This window comes from Pholis gunnellus (assembly GCF_910591455.1).
Source record: "Pholis gunnellus genome assembly, chromosome: 11".
NCBI classification, from domain to species: domain Eukaryota; kingdom Metazoa; phylum Chordata; class Actinopteri; order Perciformes; family Pholidae; genus Pholis; species Pholis gunnellus.
Genome location: NC_136538.1, coordinates 2232252 through 2244569, shown reverse-complemented (window position 1 = coordinate 2244569; position 12318 = coordinate 2232252). Strand labels below are relative to the sequence as shown.

General features: G+C 40.3%; 1 protein-coding gene across 1 annotated transcript in view; it reads right to left on the bottom strand.

The window, feature by feature from the left end:
- The window catches only part of slc2a15a (solute carrier family 2 member 15a), a gene marked incomplete at both ends in the record, with an annotated part of 31576 nt that overhangs the window by 7858 nt on the left and 11400 nt on the right, over window positions 1-12318 (bottom strand). The window contains 5 exons of the mRNA XM_079168305.1: window positions 2768-2869; window positions 4386-4496; window positions 9813-10000; window positions 11149-11281; window positions 11576-11721. Coding sequence (XP_079024431.1) covers window positions 2768-2869; window positions 4386-4496; window positions 9813-10000; window positions 11149-11281; window positions 11576-11721 — 680 coding nt within the window. The remainder of the gene's footprint in view (window positions 1-2767; window positions 2870-4385; window positions 4497-9812; window positions 10001-11148; window positions 11282-11575; window positions 11722-12318) is intronic.

The window sequence follows — 12318 nt, the reverse complement described above, 5'->3', positions numbered from 1 at the left end:
ATCATACAGGGGGCTTGGGGCTTGGGGGCTGACCGCGGCACGGTTTTGGAGTTTTATTGGCTGAAAATTCTGTCAATCACTTCATGGAACACACGAGTGTATTCCAAATAAGCACCCGGATCTAGCGAGTGGTCACATGACAAGATCCGCTCGGCAGAGCCTGAGCAAGGGCTCCAGACAAACGGACAGAGACGAGGAAAATGCATCCAGGAGAGATATGAGAGGCCAAAATGGGTCAAAATGATGCCAAACAGCTCTGTTATGATAGATTGTACAATATGAGTGATAAACAAAGTGAAATATAGTGAAATATATAGTTAAATAGTATATAAAAGGAATACAATGGAACAGCTGCAAATATACAATGGAACAGCTGCAAATTCTGGTTTGAAAATGAGAATTTGGCATGTTTTTTTTAGATAAACACCTATAACTGGGGTTTGATTCACTTTATTTACACCAAATCTTTTTCTGAGGCACCTGCACCCTTTGTGCTATGAATTGGGAATGTTTTTAGGCTAGCTAGGGCCTCATTTAATAAATTACAGTGCTTTTTCTTCAGACAAACCTGGGAATTTCCCCTGTTTGCTGTGTTCAGTCTTCAGCTACTATTAACCAGTAACATATACACAATATTTACTCATCTCATCACATCTCACAATCCCTAGTGTTATTCAAGCATCAACATTTTTAAAATAGACTTTGTAGTTACAGAATTATAGTCTCTTTTGTATGGGTTACAATTTTCGAGAAGAGGCCTAAAAAAAGCTAAACCTTTAAAAGATAAACCTAGCTTTGTTTTTTAACACTCAATGGCTGAAGGAGGAGGAGAAACGGATTTCTCAAGACCAGATAAACTGGACATCGTATAAAAAGGTCGGTCAACCCCACAGCTAGCATTGAAAAGGATTTGTACTAACTGTATTTCTGGCTGACAGTGGCAGAGAAGCATTGCACATTTTATGGCTAAGAATGAAACTTTTGCTGAGACCCGAGTGCATTTACAACTCAATGAACACGTTCACAGGAGGACCTCTGACTGGAACTGAACTGAACCGATGTTCTGTACAACCGCGGTATTAAACTCTTTGTTAACAAAGAAAGGAGGATGGACTTTGTCTTTAAGTGAACAGCAGCTTTGGTAAGTGAAGTGCTTTTGTGTTTTTACATCTGCAGTAGCGTTACTACTGTTAGATTTTCTATCGTGTCGGTTTTATGATACTGTAGGGGACTGAAGGGACCAAATTCACGGGGCCCCTTTAAGAGAAGCGGCGTAACCCTGGTGACAAGGGGGGTTAAAGGGTAGCAGGAAGTGAATGTGGGTGATGTGTGTATGGATGGAAATAAACGGCTGTTTTTGTTTTTGTTTTTTTTTGTTCCGGGTTGAGAGGTCACACAGCCCGTTGTCCCCTACGTGAGCGCAGTCCACCGAAGACATTATATTTCCCACAGTTTAAGCTTCTGCATTTTCCAAATGCACTAGTATTATTCAAACGTATTGTTCGGTTCGTAAGCCTCGTACCGAACGGTTTAATACGAATATGTGTATATTTATACCCCTAGAAACAAATAATAACCTTAGCTGTGGCTCATAATTAGGTTATTCAACTGTAGTAGGACAGCACAGAAGGCCCAGGTATAAAATGCACGGCCTGCCACTGCACAGAGGTAAATAATGTACAGACACTAGATTCATACGATGATCTTCTAGAATATGATGCATTGGTGTAGATTAAACTAACGAACAGTATGTAAAGGAATTAAAAACATGCAGCATACACGTTAATGCAGCAATATAATTGTGTTTCAAAACGCTAATAACATTGTTATTTCATCCGTCTCTGCAGTCTTAAAAGTTAACAAAACCTGTTACCTCTGAGATGTAGTCGAGTAAAAAGTACTATATTTACCTCTGAGATGTAGTGGAGTAGTGTTCAGTGGCAGATTGAAAACCACCTCTATACCGACACCTAGCGTCTGTGTCGGGAGTGATATCCGGCCAATCCAAAGACGAGGATTGTAACCAATTCAATTTAGTGATACAATGGTGAATGGGTTCGCCCACTTACTGTCAAAAAGAAAAACTTTTGCACTTGAAAGTTTCACGAGCAGAAGAGCAGTCATAGAAGTCTATGGGACGCCCCTCACGTTCAAAGCATGGTTTTCTCCTCGCAGGCTGCAATTTTGCTCGCACTAGTAAAATATGTGCTCAGCTGTTTGATTTGAATGCGCAGGACCTCAACACACGCGCAAGCATGGATCTCATTTGTGCTCGCGGATTTTGACATTGTATTGCCTTCATAAAGACGTGCAAGCTCGGGGTAAGAATTGTTATATAAAAATGGTCATTTTGGCTGCGATGTATTCCTTCAAACATATCAAGCATGATGGAAGATATATTGCATGGAGAAGGAGAAGAGACAACAAAGATGGAGATTTTACATTTTCTGCTTTGATTTCTCTTAACAGGAGAATCAATTTGAAGTTATTTTGTGCACCTGTGGACCTCAGGTCGACTGGGATTGCAATCGCTGGAAGTACCCATATGTCATTGTCATCAAATTCCGAATTTCATACAGGGAGAAAAAGTATACTCCCAATGTGTCTGACTTAGCAGCTCAGCTGATGCTCAAAGTGCACATTAGCAGCTGCTGAGAGGGGGGTTTGCTTGCTGCCTCTTTGGCCTTGCCTTGCAAAGGTTTGGGTGTTTTAGACACACACACACACACACACACACACACACACACACACACACACACACACACACCTGTAAAATGAGGGCCACTGTGATTCCAGCACTGCAGATGCCCATCATGGTAAAACCCCCGATCATGAGTGGCCTCCTGCCCAGCCTCTCTATGGAGAAACACTGCAGGAGAAGACATTATGAATACACTCTATAGATATATACAGTAAACCTCAGTGTGCTTTAATGTAAATGTATCTGAAGGAACAACACACAGTTTGCGAAATAGTCACAAAATGCAATATATTGGTTTTGTGTACAACATTACGTGTAAAATTAAATTAGGGTTAGGCAACAAAACCAACAGTTTAGTTTATATGCAACAAACCCAGTAATTCGGTTTAGGAAAACTATTACAAACAGTTCGGTTCAGGCAACAAAGCCAGAACCATAAAACCGAAGTTGAAAGTCCTGTTTGTTGGACCATTTCACCAAAAGTCGTCTTTTTCTATATTATAAAGTACGTAACTTGCTCTGACTGGTGCTTAGTCACGTAAATTCATACTTGACTTTCCATTGGCATTATTTTTGTTCTGAGCAACACAAGAAAAACAGACAATTCATGTCCCTGTACACAAAACCAATAGATTGCATTTAGTGAACATTTCACTGAATAACTCAACAACTTCTTTGCTTTCTTTCTGAGAGTGAGATGTTAAGATGGATATTGATCTCATGTCTGTTTTTAAACACTGAGCTGGAGTCAGCATGTGGTTAGCCTAGCTTAGCATAAAGACAGGAAGCAGGTGGAAACAGCTAGCCTGCCTCTGTCCAAAATACAATTGCTAACACTGCTAAAGATACACTGATCTTTTTATCGTGTTAGATTAACAGACAAGAAGATAAAAAACACTGCTTGTTGTTTTAGACTTACGTGCTGCCAGATAAATGGCTAACCGTGACACATTTACTGCCAGCTATTGTATATGGCTATCTTCCCATTTTAATATGATGTTTATACTGGCATTTCCACCGTGCACTTCGGAAAATGTAACCATTTTGAGTACTTTAAGAAGGAAACATTAAACCTCATGGAGTTCTTTCTAAAATAATGACTTTTTCTGCAGCATAACAACTAACCGTGTACTGACACATTCTGTCAGAAACAGCAGTAATCATCATAGCAGCAGCCTTGACAACAACACATTGATTGATTGACACACATACAGACATGATATCAGTGTTAAATTCAGATGCGTGTTGCCTTGTTTATGGTTTTATATTGGGATAATGAGTAAGACAGAACATGGTAAATGTAGGTATATGTACTAAAAACAAGTATAATGTTAGACGTATCTTAATTGTGTTTTGAAAACTGGGACAATTTGGTCCCTTTGAGCTTTTTTTTGTTCTTCGGTCAATTTTTTCTCTTTTTCTCTTTGCTGATCCTGCCCCAGTATGAGCCATAACCACAACATTTATAATTCTCTAAAGCTAAATTTTCTCCTGCTTCCTTTTATTTAGCTAAGGTAGCCCTCAACTCAAAACTTTGCCTTTAAAAATGTAAACGTAGACTTTGGCGGTCTGCACGCTGTAATTTCATTTTCATTTTCTTATCTCATATCAATAAATCATATTTAAAAAATACTTCTTGGCACAACATCAAAAATAATTGCACCTCTCTATTTTGTAAGATTACCCCAATGAGTCCAGCGATGATCTCTATAATTCCTGTTCCTGCTGTGGTGTACGGGATCTCTGGTGCTGGGATACCTGCATTCTCAAAGATGTCATTGGTATAGAACCAGATCTGTGGTAAACAAAATAAGCATTTTAAGATAAGTGAGCAGTGGTGGCAGGCCAATAGAGGGCGCTAGGGCACCACCGCCCCCCTTGAGCCACAAAAAAGAAAAAAAAAGTTGACAAAGCACTGCTCCTCCAAGACCCGTTCGAGAGGAGAACTTTTGCGGAGAAACTCCAGGTGAAAGAGCTGATATCAGAACAACCTGACCCCACAATCAGACAGCAGACTAGCAGGAAAGGGAAGCAGTACATGCAAAGCTTCTCTAGTAGCTGTGCACCAGACAGGTTTGGCTAGCTGGATGCAGTCATGCTAATGCATTGAAACATCGGGGACAGATCCAGCATGGACAGTTAGGGGAGTGAGGACCATGAAGCACCTGTCTGAGAAATGGATATATAGTTATATATATATATATGTACATAAATAATTATATATATATATATGTGTGTGTTTTATATTATAGTGAATATTATTATATGATATATGTATTATTATATTATACAGATTATGATATGATATATATATATTATTGTATTATACTGAATTGCTTGTGAGGGTGACAAAAATCAAATGTCCTAAAAAATAAAAGGGGCTTGTGTGATTTTTAGAGAGGTCACCCGCACCAAATATCTAGAATCTTTCTCTGTCAGTCGGATTAAACCAGATAAACATTAACAGGTGACGTTGAATTAATAAAACCTCAGCTTTCTGCTTTCTACAAACATTTTTGAAGTGGCTTCCCAATGTTCAAGTGGTACACATTGCTGTCTGCCACACCTCGTCTTTTTAGAAGCGCCAACGTCAGACATGCTCAAATCCTAAACAAAGCAGCTTTAATCTTTGCCCACTAGCCGAGGAAGTTCCATATAATGAAAACTTCCAATTATTTAATTTTCTAAACTTTTCTGTTTTACCAGCATAGGTTTGTGTGACAGGGCACATGGCACACTCACTCTCAACTCGCCAAATACGGCAGTTTGGTCAGCGGCCCTGAGCTTCTATCTATAACGGTCTACGTACCCCTCCAGCATCGGTTTTGCGGGTGTCAATTTCTACTAATAACATTAAAAAATAAACTTGGTTAGGTTTAGGCAACAAAACTACTTGGTTAGGTTATTAAGAAAAAGATCGGTGTTTGGCTTAAAATGAGTGTGTAAAATAACGTAACATATGTAACATTATGCAACCCAGGTAACATAGCACTATGTGATTTAACTTAAAATATGTACGTGTATATATGTATGTTACTTGAAAAAAAATAAATGTTGACTCTTCTTTCACATGGGACACAAACACTGCTCTCCTATTTGAAAAGTTGTATGTTTTAGGACCCATCCGTCATAACTAAAGGCTTGTATAGTGGTGTTGACCTATTCAGTAATGTTATACTATGAGTTCAAATGGACAGCCTGGGAACAGTCTGTGTCCATGGAGATTACTGCAACATGGACCTGATGGTAATTATACGTCAATGCTGTGTTTGCAGCTTGTTCTACTGTTGCTATGTGGCTAAAATAAAATAATGAATGAGAAATACCGCTTTAAACATGTAATTTCAGTGTGATGAATACACAAACTTATTTGAACCCTTTTCCAAAACCTAACCAAGTAGTTTTGTTGTCTCAGTAAACCGTAAAAATAAGTAAACCTATGTTGGAATTTCATTTTGAAAAAACACTGTTTACAGCTTAAAGGTCTTGTGAACATGTTACGTTTATTTTAAAAAGATGCTATGCATGTAACAAGCGGAAACGGACACCTGCTCCCTGATGCGTAATTCTGAATCCCAATATAGTCTTCTTGGCAAGACCCGTTTAGGCAGAGACGATTTGTCAACGTTGGGCGTAGACCTCACATAGTTAGGGTCAGGACAGGCCCATTGGCATAGGACCTGAACAAATCAGGTTACCAGTACTTCGGCAAGCATGGACGCATGGCCAATCCTAGAGCTTGAGTGCTGCACAGGGCGGGTCTTGGCAAGAAGAGCAGTGGGATTCATAATAAAGCTTCCCTGACAGGTCCAAAGCTGACACTTTAGCTTCACAGTTTGAAGAATAGGGCCATTCCATGATCCATACAGTTGCGCGCCGAACTTAAATATGTGATCAGGACATTGGAATTCATGCTTTTCCAGTCAACGATCTCTGGCAATGTTACATTGTAAACAACAAAAATGTTTGGGACAGAGGCAAAATAAAATAGTCTGGAGCCTTGTAGACCAGCTACTAAAATCAAACAACAAAGGGAACTTTATCTGCCAATTTGGATCATCAATGATCGGTGGTTTTCCCGATTTGTGACTCTGATCCGTGATCCGATCCAAACTATGAGTTTTATGATCTGGTGCACCACTACCACTGACCAAGTGGCGGTATCGGACAAGTTGGATTTGAGTGAACAGTTTCCCAAAACAGCCCAATAGTTACAAGTCCTCTGTGAGCAGAAGCAAAGGTAAAAAAATGTTTCTCCCCATAATGTGACATATGCTTTGAGAAGAAAAAAATACGATGGTGTTAATATCCAAACGAAGAGGAAGACATTTAGAACCTTCTGCACAGGTGGCGCGGCGTTGCCACAGAGAGACGGCAGATATTTGCTCACATTCAATTCAACTTAATTTGAGGCTTTAGGGGGGAGGAGGACAGGACGGGAGGGGTATAAACTGGAGACAGCAGACGGCGATGGTTAGAGGACCAGGTAGGTAAGTACACTAAAACACACGGCTGGCATTAACGGTTACACACACACATCCTGTGGCATGCCAGGAACTGTGCCAAGGCTTGCCAACTGTCACATGCACTTAGGACTGAAGATCACCTCAAGCATCTGCCAGTCACCAGTGTCATCGTCATAGTCACAATCATTGTTCGTCATTGTCACCTTCGTCATCGTCACCACTGTTGCCATTATTATCATCCTCACCATAATCGCTATAATTTTCAATGTAGTAAATGATTTGCGATCATGTTTGTTATTATCATCATCAAACATAACCAAGAAGAAAAGATTGTGATATATTTCTTTAGGTTCAGAAAAAGATTGTGAGATACTTAGGTTTAGGAAAATATCATAGAATACTTAGTTAGGTTTAGGAAACAAAACCACTTAATTAGGTTTCGGAAAAGATTGTGAGTTACTTGGTTAGTTTTAGGCAATAAAACTACTTAGTTGGATTTAAGAAAAGATCGTTGTTTGGGTTAAAATAACTACGGTGCCATTACGGAATAACACAAGTTACGTGACAAATAAATGAACAGTGACTTCTTGCTTCACACAAGGAACAAACAGCGGTCTCCTGGGTGAAAGAACGCTTTTTGTTGGACCCAGCCACAAAACCTTCCACTCACCCAGTGTGAGCTTTTGCTATCTGCTTCATGATTACCTGGACTACATACAAATTGATTTCCATGGACTATAGATACAAATTGCAGTGCATTATTTTAGTAGGTATAGATGCAAACACTGGATGATGATTTGTGTGATGATGATGATAACTGTTATCTTCATCCTCATGGTCAACGGAGTCACTTTTTAAATTTTACCATTGTTTCAGGGTATCATCAGTATTCTGGTCTTCCTGACCATCATCACCAGTATCAACAATATCACCATCATCATCATCACTATGGTCACCACTATTCTAATTATTATCATCATCATTGTTGTCATGCGTAGTTATCATCTTGGCCATCATTATTACCATCATCATCTCCATCAATACTGTCATCCTCGTTACTATGGTCACCAAAGTCACCTTTACCCGCATCACTATCATCCTCATTGGTTATATTGATTGATTAATTTTCTTCTCATTCTAGTATTGTTGTTTCCGTCACCAACACCAACATAATCATCCTCATTCTCAGCGCTGTTGTCAGTATGTGCGTGCTTCAGCACTGCTCCACTTTGTTTCAGCAGAGCTAATTAGCAGCTAAAAATACAGCCTGGAGAAGGGCGTGCTAATGAGTTCAGCTCCAGTGCTTACAGTGTGCACTTTCTGGCCCGGGCACCCTGGTAATCATTTGAATAATTAATGAATCTCCGGGGCATAATTCAGAGGGGGAATTTGGCTACTCGTACGGGCAGGAAAAATGATGACACAAGCTTTTGGCTTCATTCACTAGACCACGTGAGGCTTATAAAACAATGAGGGATCATTTAGGCCTACTTTCATCTTAGTGTCTTGTCTAATAAGCTAGATCAATCAGATGAGGGAGCGGTGGAAACATCGGGGAGTGGTCTGGGCGGACAAAGGAAGGGAAAGTGCAAACTGAACCATTGGGATGTGAGGGAGATAAAGTGGAAAGTGAAAAAGAGCCAGAACTGACAAAAAACATCTGATGCTGTTTCGTCAGGAGTTTGTGCTGCTCATCACTGTAGCCTAAAGACTCCATTTAACAGACACCATTTAGCAACTAACAGTTGATGGTAAATGAGCTCAAAGAAGGGATATAGAAACAGAACATGTTTGTTGATACTGTCTTGCAGCAAACACCTGTTAAACATTGGAACGCCCTCCAGACAGTAACAGTAATTTATATGATCAGAGTATTTTGGGCCCCGTTTTTTAGGCAAATGCTAGTATAATTACAGGTCACAATGTATGTATATGTAACATTAATAGTTGTGTTGACACTGCTGTGGTCAGTGTGGACTAAGTCACATGAATTAAGGCCTTTGCACACAAAGTACATATTTTTTCGTGATTCAAAAAAAAGGTTACGCACAGAAACCTTGCGCACTGAGTCCCATACATTTTATTATTCTATCTGTTGCAAAAATTTGCAATACGAAACAAAACTGGATTCATTTCGGGGGTGCAATGGTAGCGCTGGTCTGGGCTAATGAATGAATGACATTGCCATTAGATGATGACGTGTGGTCAAAAAACTCTAAAGGCCTCTGACAGATGCGAAAAAACACAGAAAGTAGAAACTGTTTCGGAAACTTTAGGCGGATAAAAGTTTGCGTTCTCATTGTGTAAACGCGATTGACACAACGTGAGGTCGGATTTATTTTTAAACCTGGAACAATTTTGTATGAAATATGTAGACTTCATAGTCATACATTTCTTTTGACTTTATGGTTTTAAACTTGGCGTGACAAAGTCAAAAAAGACTTCACCAATGACTGGAATGCTTGGAATGACTATTCTAAAGAGTATTTGCTCCATGGGCAAGCACCTTAAACTGTGGTTAAAATTTGGACTTACCAAAGATAGTAGGCTATTAAGTAATATCAAAAAGACATTGTGGGAGACAGTAGAGCAAGCTAACGCCCTCTTCTTCTGCGTATACATTACTGTTTTCAAAGAGTCCTTACAGCATCGATGCCGGACAGCTGCATGCCGATGTTGATGACAATCACACTAAGCACCTGCCAGCGGACTGTGTCATCCAGTAACAGTTTCCACACCGACAGTGTCTCCACTGACGACAGGGAGCGCTGCTCCTCCTGCATCTCCTCGATCTCGGCCTGGATGTTGCACTTGGCTCTATACCACTTCAGGGCTGAGAGACAGGGGACAGGAAGCAGCATGGTAACGGCACATTATGGACAGAAACAATAACACATACGAAACACAAGTCATTGCAGCTACACCAGCTGATGTATTTCATACGGAAAGTCAAACAAGCTAACTAGCTAACCAAGATAACAGTAGTGTTGGTACAGAATATTGCCCTGCCTAAGTATGCTGGTGTCAGTTAGTTGGACAGTCTGTCCACCGGTCATCAGTGCCTTTAATAATTCCCAGTCCCATCTTGTTCTGTGTGTACATGCTGCTCCTCTCCCACATCATTTGTAGCTCTGATTATTATTATCTCCGCCTGCAGAATCATGCCATCACTCATTTGCTTGTGTCTGTGTGTCCATGAGTGAGTGTGCACTTCTGTCTGTCCACGGCTAATCTTCCATTCTGCTGCAGCAAACTCTATAATGGCATAAAAGCTGCATGCTCAAGGACCTCTCTGGGTTGCAGGGACTCAAACTTTCTCAAAACACACATTACCTGTTATAAACTGCCATTGACTGCCTGGTGACTCCTCACTCACTACTCTTAACAACCCCCCATACAGTGGGGGATATCAGTATGTTCACTTTTATTGTTTTGGTCGTTGGCTAACAGATAAGAGAACTACCAGTACACACACTACTGAGTACATCGCCAATTCCCAGCTGCTGCTCAGCGGGCAGACAGCTTGGTGATTTTTATTTTGTTTTTGGCAAGATTCTATAACGCGTCATGTCAACTTCCAGCCAATTGCCAGCGTACATCAACGCTTGGCTTAGAGTTTGAATATGTGTTTTACGACGCCTAACAGGCCATTGGTGTCTATACAGTTGGTTAGCCAGTTGTGGGTTGTATTCATTCAATCACAGAATAGAGCAGTGGTGGTTGCTGACACAGACCTGCTCTCTACTGAGTACACCTTTCTAGTTGTTATAGTGATGAAACTCAACACAATTCATAACTGCCATAGTGCAATAAAAAAATACATGTCTCAAAATGGATTACTACTGAACATTTTACTGGGCCAGTTACGCGCAATTATTCTAATTTGATTGGTTTTCATGCGAAAATGTTGGCAAAATGTAGCGTTGTCTTCTTTCTGTAACGCGCCCCCTTCTTGATGTGCAGCTGTGCCACAACACTGACCTGTGATGGTGGCATGGACGTTGTGCTTCTCCATCAGCAGGTACCTGGGGCTTTCCGGGAACCATGGTAATAGCATCAACTGGATGAAGGTGGGCACCACCACCACTGAAAGAAAGAGGGGCCAGTGTTCCTCCTGTAAAAGTTATACAACGCAGTCATACTTACACACATGCTGAAACGCTCATCAGCACTGAAAATGTTAGGACGTCTACCAGTCAGTGACACAAAAGTGATATGATGGATATGGTGTTTTTTTATTTTATTTTTATGTATTTATTGTATAGGTAAACATGCCATCGGCTGTTTACGAGAAACACTTGATACATTTCTAATGAATGGTGGACATATCAGGACATCTCAAGTCAAATTTAATCCATCCAAGATGTGCTTTGTCTGGCACAATAATGTTGCAAAGCCGTTTAAATACCTTTCCCAAAAGCTCATGTAGGCCCAGGATTTGGGCAGCAAAGACTCCGGTTCCAATAAAGATACTCGGCACAAGACCCAGGAAGCCTCGCAGGTTCTTAGGCGCTATCTCACCCAGGTACATTGGGACAACACTTAGAGAGATGCCTGCAGTGTAATATATAGCAGAGAAGAAGATCTATGTAACAATGCACTGATTAATAATACATGTTCTATAAAGACTTCATAGTATGATTGTAGTATGACTATATTGTACACAAACATTGAGTATCTGAGCAAATCAGCCAAGAGAGGGGCCGATACTACATGGACAAAAGTATGTGGATACTCGAACAAAGCATGTAGATAGATGCCTGAACGTTACCAAATAACAAAATTAAAATGGGATTGTTGGATGTGGTCCTGCAAACTCAATGTAAACGGTAGTCAGTTATGTAAGAAAAGCATTACTTTTACTTGCTGGTCTCACTCCTGGGGTGTCAAATACCGATGCATGGGCAGTTGCCCTCAGTGCCATGATACCGATCAATAAAGCATACACAGCTTTATTGTCTGTTTGATACTAAAAGGACCATAATTTACAAAATGAACATCATGCTGTATTGAAGAAGACTTGAAACTAGCGGTTGAGACCATAAACTCATGTTTACAATGTTTACTAAGTCAAGTGAGAAGTAGGATCATTTTCTCATAGACTTCTATACAACCTAACTTATTTTTGCAACCAGAGAAGTTAACCCCTGC